General features: G+C 48.1%; 7 protein-coding genes across 7 annotated transcripts; 1 reads left to right on the top strand and 6 right to left on the bottom strand.

Annotated features, from left to right (window-relative positions):
• Window positions 1-1,897: 1,897 nt before the first annotated feature.
• EDB93DRAFT_675773 (uncharacterized protein) lies at window positions 1,898-3,073 on the bottom strand. The gene is made up of 2 exons (XM_041457078.1): window positions 2,677-3,073; window positions 1,898-2,621 (listed from the first exon to the last, which is right to left on the bottom strand). The coding sequence occupies exons 1-2, from the start codon at window positions 2,958-2,960 to the stop codon at window positions 2,168-2,170; spliced, it is 738 nt and encodes a 245-aa protein (XP_041305224.1). The 5' UTR covers window positions 2,961-3,073; the 3' UTR covers window positions 1,898-2,167.
• Window positions 3,074-3,122: 49 nt separating this feature from the next.
• EDB93DRAFT_1066168 (uncharacterized protein) lies at window positions 3,123-3,374 on the bottom strand (the record flags this gene model as incomplete). Its single annotated transcript, XM_041444902.1, has 1 exon — window positions 3,123-3,374. A coding segment is annotated over one exon (252 nt), but the record flags the coding sequence as incomplete, so codon positions are not given.
• A 987-nt stretch (window positions 3,375-4,361) lies between these two features.
• Window positions 4,362-5,050, bottom strand: EDB93DRAFT_1161392 (uncharacterized protein). Its single transcript, XM_041450045.1, has 5 exons — window positions 4,945-5,050; window positions 4,884-4,892; window positions 4,773-4,814; window positions 4,684-4,715; window positions 4,362-4,608 (listed from the first exon to the last, which is right to left on the bottom strand). Exons 1-5 carry the CDS (start codon window positions 4,985-4,987, stop codon window positions 4,474-4,476), a joined length of 261 nt encoding a protein of 86 aa, XP_041305222.1. The 5' UTR covers window positions 4,988-5,050; the 3' UTR covers window positions 4,362-4,473.
• An 820-nt stretch (window positions 5,051-5,870) lies between these two features.
• Window positions 5,871-6,368, top strand: EDB93DRAFT_1105891 (uncharacterized protein; the record flags this gene model as incomplete). The annotated part of the gene is made up of 1 exon (XM_041447554.1): window positions 5,871-6,368. The coding sequence occupies one exon, from the start codon at window positions 5,871-5,873 to the stop codon at window positions 6,366-6,368; it is 498 nt and encodes a 165-aa protein (XP_041305221.1).
• Window positions 6,369-7,445: 1,077 nt separating this feature from the next.
• Window positions 7,446-7,907, bottom strand: EDB93DRAFT_1043400 (uncharacterized protein; the record flags this gene model as incomplete). Its single annotated transcript, XM_041444591.1, has 1 exon — window positions 7,446-7,907. A coding segment is annotated over one exon (462 nt), but the record flags the coding sequence as incomplete, so codon positions are not given.
• Window positions 7,908-8,916: 1,009 nt separating this feature from the next.
• On the bottom strand, window positions 8,917-9,781 carry EDB93DRAFT_1089816 (uncharacterized protein; the record flags this gene model as incomplete). The annotated part of the gene is made up of 2 exons (XM_041446233.1): window positions 8,917-9,135; window positions 9,449-9,781. Coding segments are annotated over 2 exons (552 nt in total), but the record flags the coding sequence as incomplete, so codon positions are not given.
• Window positions 9,782-10,478: 697 nt separating this feature from the next.
• EDB93DRAFT_1241853 (uncharacterized protein) lies at window positions 10,479-11,863 on the bottom strand (the record flags this gene model as incomplete). The annotated part of the gene is made up of 10 exons (XM_041451935.1): window positions 10,479-10,635; window positions 10,670-10,750; window positions 10,801-10,907; window positions 10,964-11,052; window positions 11,116-11,148; window positions 11,171-11,393; window positions 11,444-11,511; window positions 11,535-11,626; window positions 11,678-11,734; window positions 11,799-11,863. The coding sequence occupies 10 exons, from the start codon at window positions 11,861-11,863 to the stop codon at window positions 10,479-10,481; spliced, it is 972 nt and encodes a 323-aa protein (XP_041305218.1).
• Between the last annotated feature and the right edge of the window lie 178 nt (window positions 11,864-12,041).

Genomic DNA, 12,041 nt, shown 5'->3' with positions numbered 1-12,041 from the left:
TCCGCAATTTCATTTCTGCCATGCAGGATATAAACGCTGGTCGTCGTCCTACAGTATTTCTTCATCCTCAGAGATATCATCCAAATCTCCCCTCAGAGTATTCCATACCACATCGCACAGAAAATGCGTTTTTGCCTCCTCGCCGTTGTCGTTGCTTTGACAGTGTCTATACATGTCAACGCATGCGCCGGCCCCAATCAACCATGCATTACGCAGGGGGATTGCTGCAGTCACTGGTGCTACTCTTATGTGAGTATGAGCAGGTCGCTGTGCAGCGCAACCAGGGATTCAACCACATGACTCACCTGCACGCCTTAGGGTCCGAAATTCAATTACTGCAGGGGTTAGTCACTTCAAATTTGAGCTGGCAGCCCTGGATCAGGAAAATCCCCTGGCACAGAGCTAGACAAAGATAGTCAGAATTATATATCATGTGAACTTCGATAAGAAGAAACGTGTTACATTGTTCTTGAACTTCGCTACTTGTCCATTGACGAGGTGCCGCAGGTCTGAACTTTGGAATAAGAATAAGATGAACACTTCGGTGAATATTTGCGACAGGATTAATGCTGGCAACTCTTTCACCCGATTGCACAAAGCAGCTGATTTGGAACATTGCATGGTTCAAATCAGGTGTAAGGGGAACAGCCCATGATAGTGTCATAATCATTACACCCGTAAGTCAAATATGATGCATGAACGTGCATGAACTGTTACTCTACCTGTGCCTCGGTGAACCCTTAAGATTCAAGAATCCCTAATTGCATGCTCAGATAGGTTTCTCAGCCCAGCTGCTAGGGTACTCACTAATGTCTTTACCCACATAATTACCGACCCCACACACGATACGTGTTATAGCCATACACCTTCTACCTCTTCAATCGCATGCATACTTATAGTCATTTCAACTTCGTAGGGTAACAGCGTCTAAAACGGCCGACGGGAACGGCGGACTGGTAGGGGTACGCCTCACACCAGGGCATTCACGTACCCTGAGATGAAGCGGGGCACAGGGCCCCAGGACTAGATGGTCATAGAGTAACTCTAATAGGACCATTATGTAATGGATACTACTCCTTCAAGTTGCACGGCATATTATCGTTGCTAGGCAACAGTACTTCGCTGTCCATGTTGCAATAGTCATTCTCTCTCTTACACGCACTGACAGATGACTTGATCACATTGGGGGACATGTCTAAGTGTGGATTAATGCTGCACCAGTGGGTCGGGTGTGTACTTCCTCTTGACACCCCAGAGCATGCATAACTCGGACATTCTTATCTCAATCCACTGCTAACAAGATTGCGTGCTGATAGTTCCCCCATCCCAAATTCTTAATCAACTCCTCTGACAGGGTTGTCATCAGGACGCAACGAGCGTGCGCTGTGGCACACGCATCGTACGGTCCGGAGGCTAATTTTAGCATGGCCCATCTGCACTATCCAAATAACGAGTGTTGTGGGACGCTGACAATAGTGAGGAAGGGGAAACGCATTAAGTTTGTGCGAGGTGGTATGTACTGCTGACTCTGTCGAAAATATCTTTGGAGTGAAGTTGACGGTAAGAATATGGCTTGCTCTTAGACTCCAAATAACGCTTCGTATTTTAGAAAGAATTGTTTTTGACATCGTGGTTTAGGCAGAACCCTTCCCTTCCGGTCACCTCGCGAGAAGGTGAGCTAGTGGTTCTTGCGGCCTAGTGCTGCCGCATCCCGGTTCGGGGTTCAGAGCTACCCAGAACTGGTTCGGTCGTATTCGAACTTCACTCTACATTAATTTCCAGAAGCGAACCACTCATACAAAAGGATGTTACCTCAAGAATATCAAAAGCGAATTCCGAAGACTCACAGTATGTAAACGAAAGCGCCCTCTCGAAAGACAAAAACGATAGGAGAAATCCCCACATCCTCCGAGTCAAATTGCCTCTGCCTCGTAGTGGACTTCAATGCGATGTACCATGACCATAACCCAAACTCGATGAATAACGCGCCCCGAAACCACTGTACGTGCCAGCATGATGTCCAGCATAGGACTCCGTCTGACCAACGTGTGGTATGTAAGGGGAACGGCAACCTGTTATTATTAGTACTTGCACTTCCGATTTCAGTACCCGCCATAGACGAAGACTCAGGCAAGTTATCATACCCTGCTACAGCTATGTAATGAAACTATACACCTACATGTGGAATAACCTTGGGCCAAGCTACTGTATCGTACACACCGTGAGGTAGCGATCGTAAGCTTAGCATAATAAGTGTAATTATTGTAAGACGTGCAAGAACGTATATCATGCCGAGAATTCCAATAATCTTCATGAAATGAGCGGAAAGGAAACATAGGATTTTACCCGATAACCCTTTGTACTCCGATGGTTGCATGTACAGATACCAGAGGATCCACATCGTTAACGATAAACATGTCTTCCAAACGAAAGCCACACGCCACAATACCAGCTCGGCGTGGCTCGGAAACGAAAAATTCCAGCCCAGGGCATGTATCGCTGCAAACAGCACCCCACTGACACCTCCAACGAGGAATGTAGTCATACTCTGAGCCGAGGTACTAGACCGCCGAATTTTGTGATTAGATAGTAGACACAGGAGCATTGGAATATGTCTTTTGCTAGAATACAAGCCAATTAGAACAAGTTCTGCAAGGAATAGAGATTATAACGTACTCGTTGGCTAAGCAGTCGTGTGGTGGAGGAACATTCGAGTTCCAATGAACAATATGGGGACGTCGTACATCCTTCGGCTTCCGCAGCCATAGTAAACCATAAGTATCTATGGTCAGACAAACTACAGCCAGAGTGTCGATTTCAAGTAATGTGCTGGGGAGGTGTTGTGTGTAACGGGCGATGATCTGGATGAGGAACCACGCCAGCTGAAGAATGGTGACACATCTGGATAGTATATCACCCTTGCTTCGGTCTTCTATGTCTGCCCTCGTGATGATAGGCATCTGCACAGATCCCGCGCGATGTCAAGCCATCAGTTTTATGTTGATTTCTGTCTGACTGAAGAGTCCGAGTGACAGACCTGCACTTGACCCTTCGCTTGAATTTGAGATGTTATCGGGTAACAGAACTGCCGAGCTGCTCTGCTGCATGGCTTCACGGTCGCCGTAGAGCTGGGCGCGTTGCGCACCCAAAGCATCATTGAAGTCCTTGGCAACTTGTCGAGCACACATGAGTTGCCATGCTGCCCAGGCGGCCATGAGTTCGGGGGCGAAATACGCAATGAACATAAGGAGTAGACGACGAATGACAATAACAAGTGCCCCATCACCCATACGCGGAATGTCCGGAGGGACAGCAGTCCATGTGCACGCAAACAAAGTTAAGGCACAGCTCGACATAATCATCCACAGGGTTCTAGCATAGGGAAGTTGCGAGTCGCTGTAAACGAATGGATGGATACAGGTATCGTTGAGACCTGGGAGTAAAACTACTGAAGCACGAACAATTGGAACGACAAATAGGACAGCGCAAAGCGAGAGGATCATAAACTTGAACTTGAGGGCACAGTATGATCGTCTGATCAAATATTCCTACCCCTTTTGATGCGTGTATCGATCTATCCATAATGGGCCGGGCTGGCGCGCTTACCCTCAAAATTCAAGGGTAGTGATGGCACAGGCGCCTCGAGGTCATCATCTGAGCCACCGATGCGCGCAGAGAATGTGGATATGCGGCGGTGTTGTAGAGCATGTCCAATGCAGTAAACCTTGTGATAAGACTCACGTGAGTTCACAATCTCTGCCTCGCATGATAGCATGTCCACGAATACTATAAGTCGCTCACGAACAAAGTGCCGAAGTTCATGATCCGGGCTCGGGATACTAGAGAGACAGTGTTGGTGGCGCTACGTTCGTAATGAAGATGCGGTCCGGGCTCATCAGGGTCCTTATAGGCTTGAACTTGCCACTTGCGGTGTACTTTTTGCACGGCCATCCACGCTCCATCATGTGTAAGTTGTGGCACCCACTGATGGTTTAAGTACCAATCAAAAACTCTCAACTAGTCAAATGCAACACGAGTGCCAAGTGAGATACTGAACTTATCTCATACAGTTGTGACTTACCACTGAGAATGCGGCAGCACTACGCAACACCGTGACAAGTAAGTTTGAGTTTGATGCGGCTTCGACACGGAATGAATGAAGTCTGATGCGGCATAGTAGGCTTGAAAGCACCATGGAGGCATGGATTCATGGGATTTGAGCGGACGCGATGCGGACATCCTCACGATGCACACACAACTAGCCTGATTTGTGAAATTAAAATCAATGTCCACAGCTGCCGGCATCAGCTGGTAAAATGACACGTTCTTTATTTAATTTCATCGGAACTTGTTACACTTACGCGGACCGCACAGAATGTTCAACTTGCCTAGTACTGCCAGAACTATTACGGCGCCGTCATCTTTGTTTGAACTTGGGGCCCACGGTAAAGTAGTCCCACAGCTACTTTCATGTCAATGAACAGACTTCGTTTTAACTCGTTTACCTCTGTAGCTGGAAAAAACAGAAGCACGCATCTGCTTTGCTCGTTTGCTTCTGTAGTTGAAGCCATTCAACACTTCGAGCTTGAGTGGTCTAGTTATGCAAAGGTAATCCTAACGTTCCATGTAGACCTTTGTGCCTCTATCCGTTTCTCAATCTGCATATTATTCCATCAATAACAGCACCAATGAGAAAGCGGAAACATAATTCACCAGTGTGTTTCTACGTGCAAATTTAACGGCCTCTGTGGGGCTAATCTCCATTATGATAGCACATTTGAGCACCATCCGGCTGATGTTACGAGGTCCAAAGGGTGAGTCATCAAGTGTGCAAAGAAAACCTCCCACTCACAATTGAAACGCATTTATCTTCTTTATCGCAGCAGTCACTGGTCTGTGTGCAAGGCGCTTCCCTTGGTGCACACGCACTGACAAACGTTATAGATGTTGTCAGAGCAATAATAACGGTGAGGAAGGCGAAACGCATTGTTTGTGCGAGGTGGGTGGACGGTAGAAAGATGACTTGCCTTTATACTCCCGAAAATTAACGCTTATTTTAATATTTCAACAAAATGAAACCTATCTCTCACGAGAAACGATTCCTGCCCAAGTGTTGCCGTCGACATGACTGCTTTCCAGCTTGTCCAATTAGAAGAATAGTAGAAGCACAGACCTGCTGTCGAGGTACTTGTGCGAGGTCGGTCCCTATGCTATTCAATACTTTGAGCTTTGATACTACTTACCCTCATGAGGTTGTACCGCTGTGACTTGTGTTTTCGATGCACCTGTGACTCCGGAGTCCCACGTAACCCTCTTAATTAGAGGTGGATGTTGGTTGCCTGGCAGGGAGATACAGCAATTAGTATTCATTTGAAAATGACCGGCTAGGAGGCGAGTGATTTCGCACCCCCTGTGATATAACCCAGGGATGTTGGTTGCCTGGGCGCCTCTAAGTACAAGCGATCATGGTATTAGCGCTCGGGTGGATAATTGCTGGGTATTTGGTTCTATCGGCGGCTATTACCACGTGCACAACTTCGGACAACCACTCGTTCGGACAATTTGCAATATCTCACTCAACTCTACTTCAAATCTATAAAGTAAGGGAGAACGGTGAGGGAAGGGACGGACGCTCGCGTGGTTTTCGCTTGGGTCGCTTGGGCCGCTAACGGACGCTAAATGCCATGTGGTTTTCGCTTACCTCGCTTAAAGCTCGATTTGGAAACTCGCGTGGCTGTCACGTGATCTCGAGGGTCCGCTGCCCGTTAGGGCAGCACGCATTTAAAAAACATTTATTATTTATGAAATTCAAATTATATACACACAAAATTTAACTACATAAAGAAGAAAAGTCAATTGAGAAATGGGAAATGAGAATGGGAGAATGGGGGAGATGGGAGAACAGAGAAAATGAGGAAAATTGCAGAACAAGAGAACAGAGAACAAGAAAACAGGAGAAACAGAAAATGGAAGAATGGGAAAAATGGGAGAACAGGAAAATGGGAAAAGGGGGGAAAGAGGAGGATGGGAGGACCACAGAAGGACCACAGAAGGATGGGAGGACAACAGAAGGATGGGAGGAGGACAACAGGATGGGAGGACAACAGAAGGACAGGAGGATGACAGAAGGACGGGAGGATGACAGAAGGACGGGAGGACGACAACAGGATGGGAGGACGACAACAGGATGGGAGGATGACAACAGGATGGGAGGACGACAACAGGATGGGAGGATGACAACAGGACAGGGGGATGACAGGACCGGAGGACAAGTGAGATGGGATCAACACATTCAATTTTACTTTTACTTTTCTCATCTGCACAAAGAACAGGGAAACAGGAGAATGGGAAAATCAGAGAACTTATGAGGGGAACATAATTTGCTACAAAGTGCTTTGTAGCACTGTAGCGCAGTATGTCCTGCTGAGAACAGGAGGGTTCAATATATCTGAATGTAATATATCATGCTCAACTTGATGAATACAATATAATTTATTTCAAAACCTAAAATAATTATTAAAATACCCAAAGTAGGATGAAGCCGAAGGCCAGGAAGCCAACAAAGAGCGCGAAGCGCTCTTTTTGCTTCCTGTGCCGAAGGCGCAACGGGTGTGTGCTAGTCATATTGATATGTGGTCGAAGTCACTTTGACCACATATCATTATACGCTTGTAATACACTGTTGCGAAGTTGAGTCTTTGAAATTGGTCAAGAAATGATCTGTTGAGCCAAAAATCACGTCTGCCTGTCACCAAACCGAGTGCACCGTAGCAGAGTTTCAGTTCTGCCGGCAGCCGAACCACTCAAACTGCTTGAATCTTGGACAGCATATGGGGCGCACTCGGGGCAGGGGTATCCATTCCCCAACTCCAAGCAAAGTGGTCCAGCGTGAGTTGCGGATTCAAGAAAACGGCCCCCCTTGCTGGAGTTCAAGGAGGAAATATAAGAGCTATAGAGCTGCAGCAAAAGCTCATCAGGTGAGATATCCACCATTCATTGATACGAAGACACTGAGTCCTCTTATTTAGATTTCTGTTCAGACTCGTGGCACTAGACTCCACCAGTCCACTTAATATGCTGCCAGGAAGCGCCAACTATTAAGCCCACCGCAGGAAGCAGCATTGCTGGATTGGTGTCACCTCAACTCAAGCTTTACAACTCCTCTCCATGCTCGTGCTTTGCGCACTCGTGTGTTCGAGATATGCCGTAGACGCCCTGGCTACAATTGGGTGCACCGTTTTGTACGCCGTCACTCTTGTCTCGTCATGGCAAAGCCACGAGGACAGCCAGGACTCTGCACCTAATATCAGCGCTGCTTAGGCAACTGCGTGGGTATGTGTAACCCACTGTGGGGTAAAAACAACATTCGTTTCGTACAGCTGATCGATGACAATTACAAAACAGTCTGTAAGCGACTATTTCTTTTCAGTTTGAGGTTTCTTATATGCGTGATGCAGCAAGTAGAGCAACTGAAAAGCCCTTTCTTTCTCCAGCACGACAGCGGCCACATCGGATCTAATCGATCTACCGAAGTCTATGAGGCGGAAACTCTTGACAGAGTGCGGCCGCTCGATTGGCCACTCCGTGGGCTTGCCCTGCTGCCACAGGATGTTCCGCGCTGCGAATGACCCATGCAACCACCCTGCATGATGAAAGCGCAAGACAAGCGACGCGCACTCTTGCTTGTCGTCCTGACACAACTCATTTGGATCTATCTCGCGGCCACAGTACTCCAGGAGCAATATCGGACTCAAATAACGAGGTCGACCCCAATATTTGCTGTCAGTTGGATCGTCAGGTGTGTAATACCCGTAAAACTGTGGGCAGACTGCCCCAACGGGGATAGGATCGTGTATTGGGGGTATGACATTATACCCGTTCCAGTGTTGGAAGAAGTGGTCAGGGAACGATTGATAATTTGCTGCCTCTTGAGCGAGGTGCAGGTCGTGTTCGATCGAGAGTTTCGCAACAACACCAACTATAACGGTGCGTGGAACAGATCCCGAGCCAAAACTTGAACTCTCGTGATCGCATTGTTTTTCCGAGGGGCTTTGCCACTTCACAGTAGTACGGATGCGAAGGATTGGCCCAGAGTAGGATGCGGTGCGGATGACCCTGGGAGGCTCAAGGGTGAATATTTCTTCCTCGCTATATTCTTCGCTCTGTTCACTTTCCTCGAGATCTTTTTCTTCACTGCCATCGTCTTGCTCTAGTTCCATTTTCCCTTTCCCCTTGACCTCTTTCGGACCGGACCTCAGCGCAGATGGTTGATTGTCGTCTACCTCCATACCAGTGTCAGAAGCTTCTTCCTGCCCATCTACGTCCATTTTGACATCGGTTTCGGCACCCTCTGTTGTCGCTGCATCACTAGCAAAGTCCGCAGGGCGACTCCCATTCGAACTCAGTGCCTCATCAGCATCGGTGGACTTTTCCCTGCCACCCTTAGTATCCCAATGTGGACGTAAAACGTATGACCCAGTTACTTCTGGAAAATAATGCTCCTGGATGGTGACATGACCAGCTGTTCGCTTCGTACCAGAGGCTTGCGAGGGCTCTCCACCCTGCATTGTTTCTTCATGTTTTCCCGCCTGGTCTTTGAAGAGTGCCTCCCATTCTCCCTCGTCTTTCAATTTCTGGACCTGTTGGCGGACATCCTCTTCCACACAAGCTTTGCACAGACGAGCTTCCACAAAAAGGTCACGCGGAAGCTCCCACTCCACACTATGCACGATTGAATGATGGCCGAAGCCCACTGCACGAGGTGAAAGGTAGAGATGAGCTTCTTCCACTTGCGTCCTTTTCCGGGGTCGCGGAGGGAGTAAGACTTCAATCAATGGCTCTTCCGTCGGTCCCTCCTTGTCAGTGGGGAAGATGCGCAACACGCTCTCTTTCTTCGCTGCCTCTTCTTCTGCCATCTCAGCCAGTCTCTAGTGCCTCCGAAGCGACCTCATTACCTTTCGGCGAAAGGGAGAGGGCATAGGTTCGGACGATGTCTCCTTCATTGGAAATTTTGGAAAGCCATTGAGTCTTACGGTCAGAATCGCTCTCCTTGACGGTTAATATGTTCCAAGGGTCATGAACGTGGATCTTTTGAGGAAGAAGGTGCAAAGGAATACGTTGTTGAAGTGTCGGAGTCTCGTGTGTGAAAGGGATGAAAGGATATGGGGAAGGGTAATGGTCGGGATGGAAGGGCGAGTCGACATTTGGCAATGGCGCTGCGGTATCGCCCTGGAAAAAGCCGCAGATGGAGGGGATTCTATCCCTCCAGCTGATGACAAGGGCGACAATATCGGGAGGGAGCAAGAAGAGGAGGATGCAGTTTCCAGCGCGTCGCTCGATGAATATACATCGGAAAGTGAAGGCGAAATGTCATCAGAAAACAGTGCAGACCATCCGACGGTCGGCTATAGCTGACAACAGACCAGCCTGTCTTTTCTTTTTTTCTGACTTCCTTTCGACTGGAAAAGTGATTGAATACGCCCAATGTGACGCGCACATCATAGCACCTGATCAGTTCCCCGATGTCAACTACCGGCACTTCCTTGGGGTCCTCCTCCTCATCGGCCGAACAGAGTTCATCCTCTGCTATGAGCTCACCATGTTGGCGCACCCATTTCGCAAGTCTGCTGCCTGTGGAGATGGTGAGATAGTTCTTCACATCTGGGGCACGTAGAACCCAGTAGAAGTCGTAGAGTGTTGCACCCCACAAATCAACACCGTTGCTAGCCTCCTTTCCCCGCAATGGAGATGCTGTGATGGTGTTTCCTTTGGGATCACGAGGTCAGCAGCGGAAGACAATGCGATTCTTGCCATATCCAGTGCAGTTTTTGTCGTTATCGACTTGTTCTTGAATAATCTTGGGAAGTTTGTGGTAGTCAATCGTGTTGAAGTCTGCGTATTCGGCTCGTATGCCTGAACCTAGGCTACAACAAAATAGTTTTACAGTGTGCAATAATAACAATGATAATGACATACCGCTCTCCCTTTTCATCGTTGTCTTTGGATTCCTTGTGTGGTGGTCCCCCAGCCTGAGCCTGAGTAGATTCCGCATCGACAGCTTCTGCGACACGCTGTTTGGCCTTCCGAGTGTTCAAGAACCCCCGCTTCATGGTGATATTCAGGATGGGCTACCGATCTTAGGGGGTGTCACGATTTTGCGACAGTCGCAGAGAGTTGTCGCGATAGTCTGACTCAGACTCAGACTCAGAAGATTCAAGAAGCACTATCGATATATATCACTGTGCCATGTGCCTCGAAGGTTTCCTAAATGGTCGCACCCCCATAGTTCTATGTCGCATTTCCAGTAGAGTCACGGGTTCATCTGGACTATGCCAATGGATACTCGATGATTCGGAAACAACTGGAGACCTGTGGGATAGATATGGCATGTTGTTCAAATGGAAGTTCCTACTGCATTCGTTCGAGCCTAGGAGGCGGGTTGGTGCGAGAATATGATGGAAGGGAGTGAACTCTTCAACTCATGCGTTCGTCTTCTGACTCTTCTCGAACTTCATCGACGCCCAAATCGACACCTTCGTATCTGTACTGCCTGCGATCAACCACCGAGCACGCGCATGTTTTTCCTCTGTGGTCATTTCGTCCTCGTCACCACAAGACTCATCCTCCCTCAAGTTCCTATGAGTTACCAAAAGGTGGATCCATAGGACACGCAAACGTAACCGCCTGACATCCATGTTTATGGTAAGCAAGGGTGCACGACTTGAAAGTCTTCGTGGAGTATAACCGCACCCTGATCATGATCAGGTTTGTTACAGCAAAAAAAAAATCCAGTCGTCTCACTTGCCATCCCATCCCCCTGTCGTACAAATTCTTCCGTCGCCGCGTATGGTGATAGCGCCGTTTCCTGGATGTTTGGTTTTGAATACAGTTCCTTCTGATGCCTTTTGCTGGGTCTTATTTTCAGAGCGTCAGCAAGTAAATGAACGCAAAGTTACTCAAACACCGCGACCACAAGATCATCCCGTCCCACCAGATGATCCGCCGACATGGTCAACGCAAACGTGCAACCTGCAGAAACAGCCATCGCCATCACTTGGAACGATAAATTCTGTCAGATCTCCTTCGCAAGAGGAACAGTCACATATCTCAACGGACCTGATTCCACGTGAATTTTGGATTTCCACAAGACTTCCTGTCCGTAGCCCTCAACATTGTTTATTCTCAGGTGCAGTGCACTTCCGCAGAACGACGCTTCCGTCTTCGTACGCGCACAAAAGGCGCAGCTCATTTGTAGACATAGATGACGATGGAGCAGGTTTAAGAGCGTAAAAGAGGTGCACTGACATGATGATTCCTGGTGTCGCAAAAGTGTCTTGTGGATCGCCTATGGCCACGTGCAGCCTTTGACGCGATGGAAGTGTCCAGATATCCGCCTGACAAGTTCATAGTACATACTGAGGTCACTTGTATCAGGTATGTCCACCAGAGCTGATTCTACGAGGTTCGGAACAGCGAGGAGACCTTCCTGCTTAGTCGCTCCTAGGAAAGAACCTGCAGTAGTTGAAGGCATTTACATCCAGAGAGTAACATATCGTGGTGTCCTTGTCTGATAGAAGCGGATTCTTCAGGTCGTGCCCAGATGTGAATTTTATTGTCTCTCCCAAGTCTAGTCATCAAGTATCACAGATGTTCTAGGAGAATCAGGATAACCACTCACGTCATGATATGAGAATCCCAATCTTCAATGCCCAGCAGTGAGTTGGTGTGAGCTTTCCTTGATGAGAGCGGTCGCAATGAGCCCAACTCCAGAGTAGAGTCTCTCGTCCGTCGAAATAAACAGGATGCTCACTGCGTTGGAATGCCAGCGGAGCAGATGAGTAGGTGAAAGCGATGGCAGAACCATATACTCTCTGCGCTCCCCGGCAGGACTGCCAATGTTATGGTTCGAGGTACGATAACATAAGTATCTCACTGAGCTGGATAGCAATTTGATTATGCTTACTTGAAACTGTCGCACACACCAAAACAAAACAAAGTGAACCAAAACGATACCGCGATACCGTATAAATAATCCTCCCATT

The sequence above is a fragment of the Suillus bovinus genome, assembly GCF_016758785.1.
Source record: "Suillus bovinus strain UH-Sbo-P2 chromosome Unknown EDB93scaffold_50, whole genome shotgun sequence".
NCBI lineage: Eukaryota > Fungi > Basidiomycota > Agaricomycetes > Boletales > Suillaceae > Suillus > Suillus bovinus.
The sequence above is the reverse complement of the archived record's forward strand: the minus strand, read 5'-3'. Positions and strand labels throughout refer to the sequence as shown.